This window comes from Calidris pugnax, unplaced genomic scaffold (genome assembly GCF_001431845.1).
Source record: "Calidris pugnax isolate Ruff unplaced genomic scaffold, ASM143184v1 scaffold983, whole genome shotgun sequence".
NCBI lineage: Eukaryota > Metazoa > Chordata > Aves > Charadriiformes > Scolopacidae > Calidris > Calidris pugnax.
In genome coordinates this window covers 3,699-4,497 of record NW_015091605.1, presented here as the reverse complement: position 1 = coordinate 4,497, position 799 = coordinate 3,699, and the positions used below count along the sequence as shown (strand labels likewise).

Below are 799 nucleotides of genomic sequence, written 5' to 3'. Positions count from 1 at the left end.
GCTCCGCGCCCGGCTCCTGGCCCAGCGCTACGGAGCCCTCTCGGAGCAGAGCAGCGGCCGGGCCCACAGCAGCAGCGCCCTCCGGGCCAGCAGGACCACCCTGGATCGCATGGAGGTAGGGGTTTGGACCCCCCCCCGGACCCATTGGGGGGTCCTAGCACCCATTTTGGGGGAGCAGGGTGGTCTCAGCATCCATTTTGGGGGGGCTGGGGGGTCCCAGGACCACCCTGGATCGCATGGAGGTAGGGGTTTGGACCCCCCCCGGACCCCCCCGCAGGGGTTACGTGCCTTTTGGAGGGGCTCGGTGTCTGTTTTGGGGGAGATGGGGGGGCTCAGGACCCGTTTGGGGGGGGCTCAGCACCCATTTTGGGGGAGCAGGGGGGTCCAAGCACCTGTTTTGGGAGAGATGGGGGGTCTCAGCACCCATTTGGGGGAGCAGGGGTTCTCAGCACCCATTTTGGGGGGGCTCAGCACCCATTTTGGGGGAGCAGGGGGGTCCAAGCACCTGTTTTGGGAGAGATGGGGGGTCTCAGCACCCATTTGGGGGAGCAGGGGTTCTCAGCACCCATTTTGGGGGGGCTCAGCACCCATTTTGGGGGAGCTGGAGGTCTCAGGACCCGTTTTGGGGGGAGCTGGGGGTCCTAGCACCCATTCTGGGGGTCCCAGCACCCATTTTGGGGGACTTGGGGAGTCCTAGCACCCTTTTTGGGGGGTCCCAGCACCCATATTGGGGGAGCTGGGGGTCTCAGGACCCACTCTGGGGTGTCGGCCCCCATTTTGGGGGGTCCCAGCCCCCATT

General features: G+C 66.2%; 1 protein-coding gene across 1 annotated transcript in view; it reads left to right on the top strand.

Moving 5' to 3' along the window:
- Positions 1-799, top strand: part of WDR13 (WD repeat domain 13) — a gene marked incomplete at its 3' end in the record, with an annotated part of 19,520 nt that overhangs the window by 15,167 nt on the left and 3,554 nt on the right. The window contains exon 3 of the mRNA XM_014961820.1: positions 36-115. Coding sequence (XP_014817306.1) covers positions 36-115 — 80 coding nt within the window. The remainder of the gene's footprint in view (positions 1-35; positions 116-799) is intronic.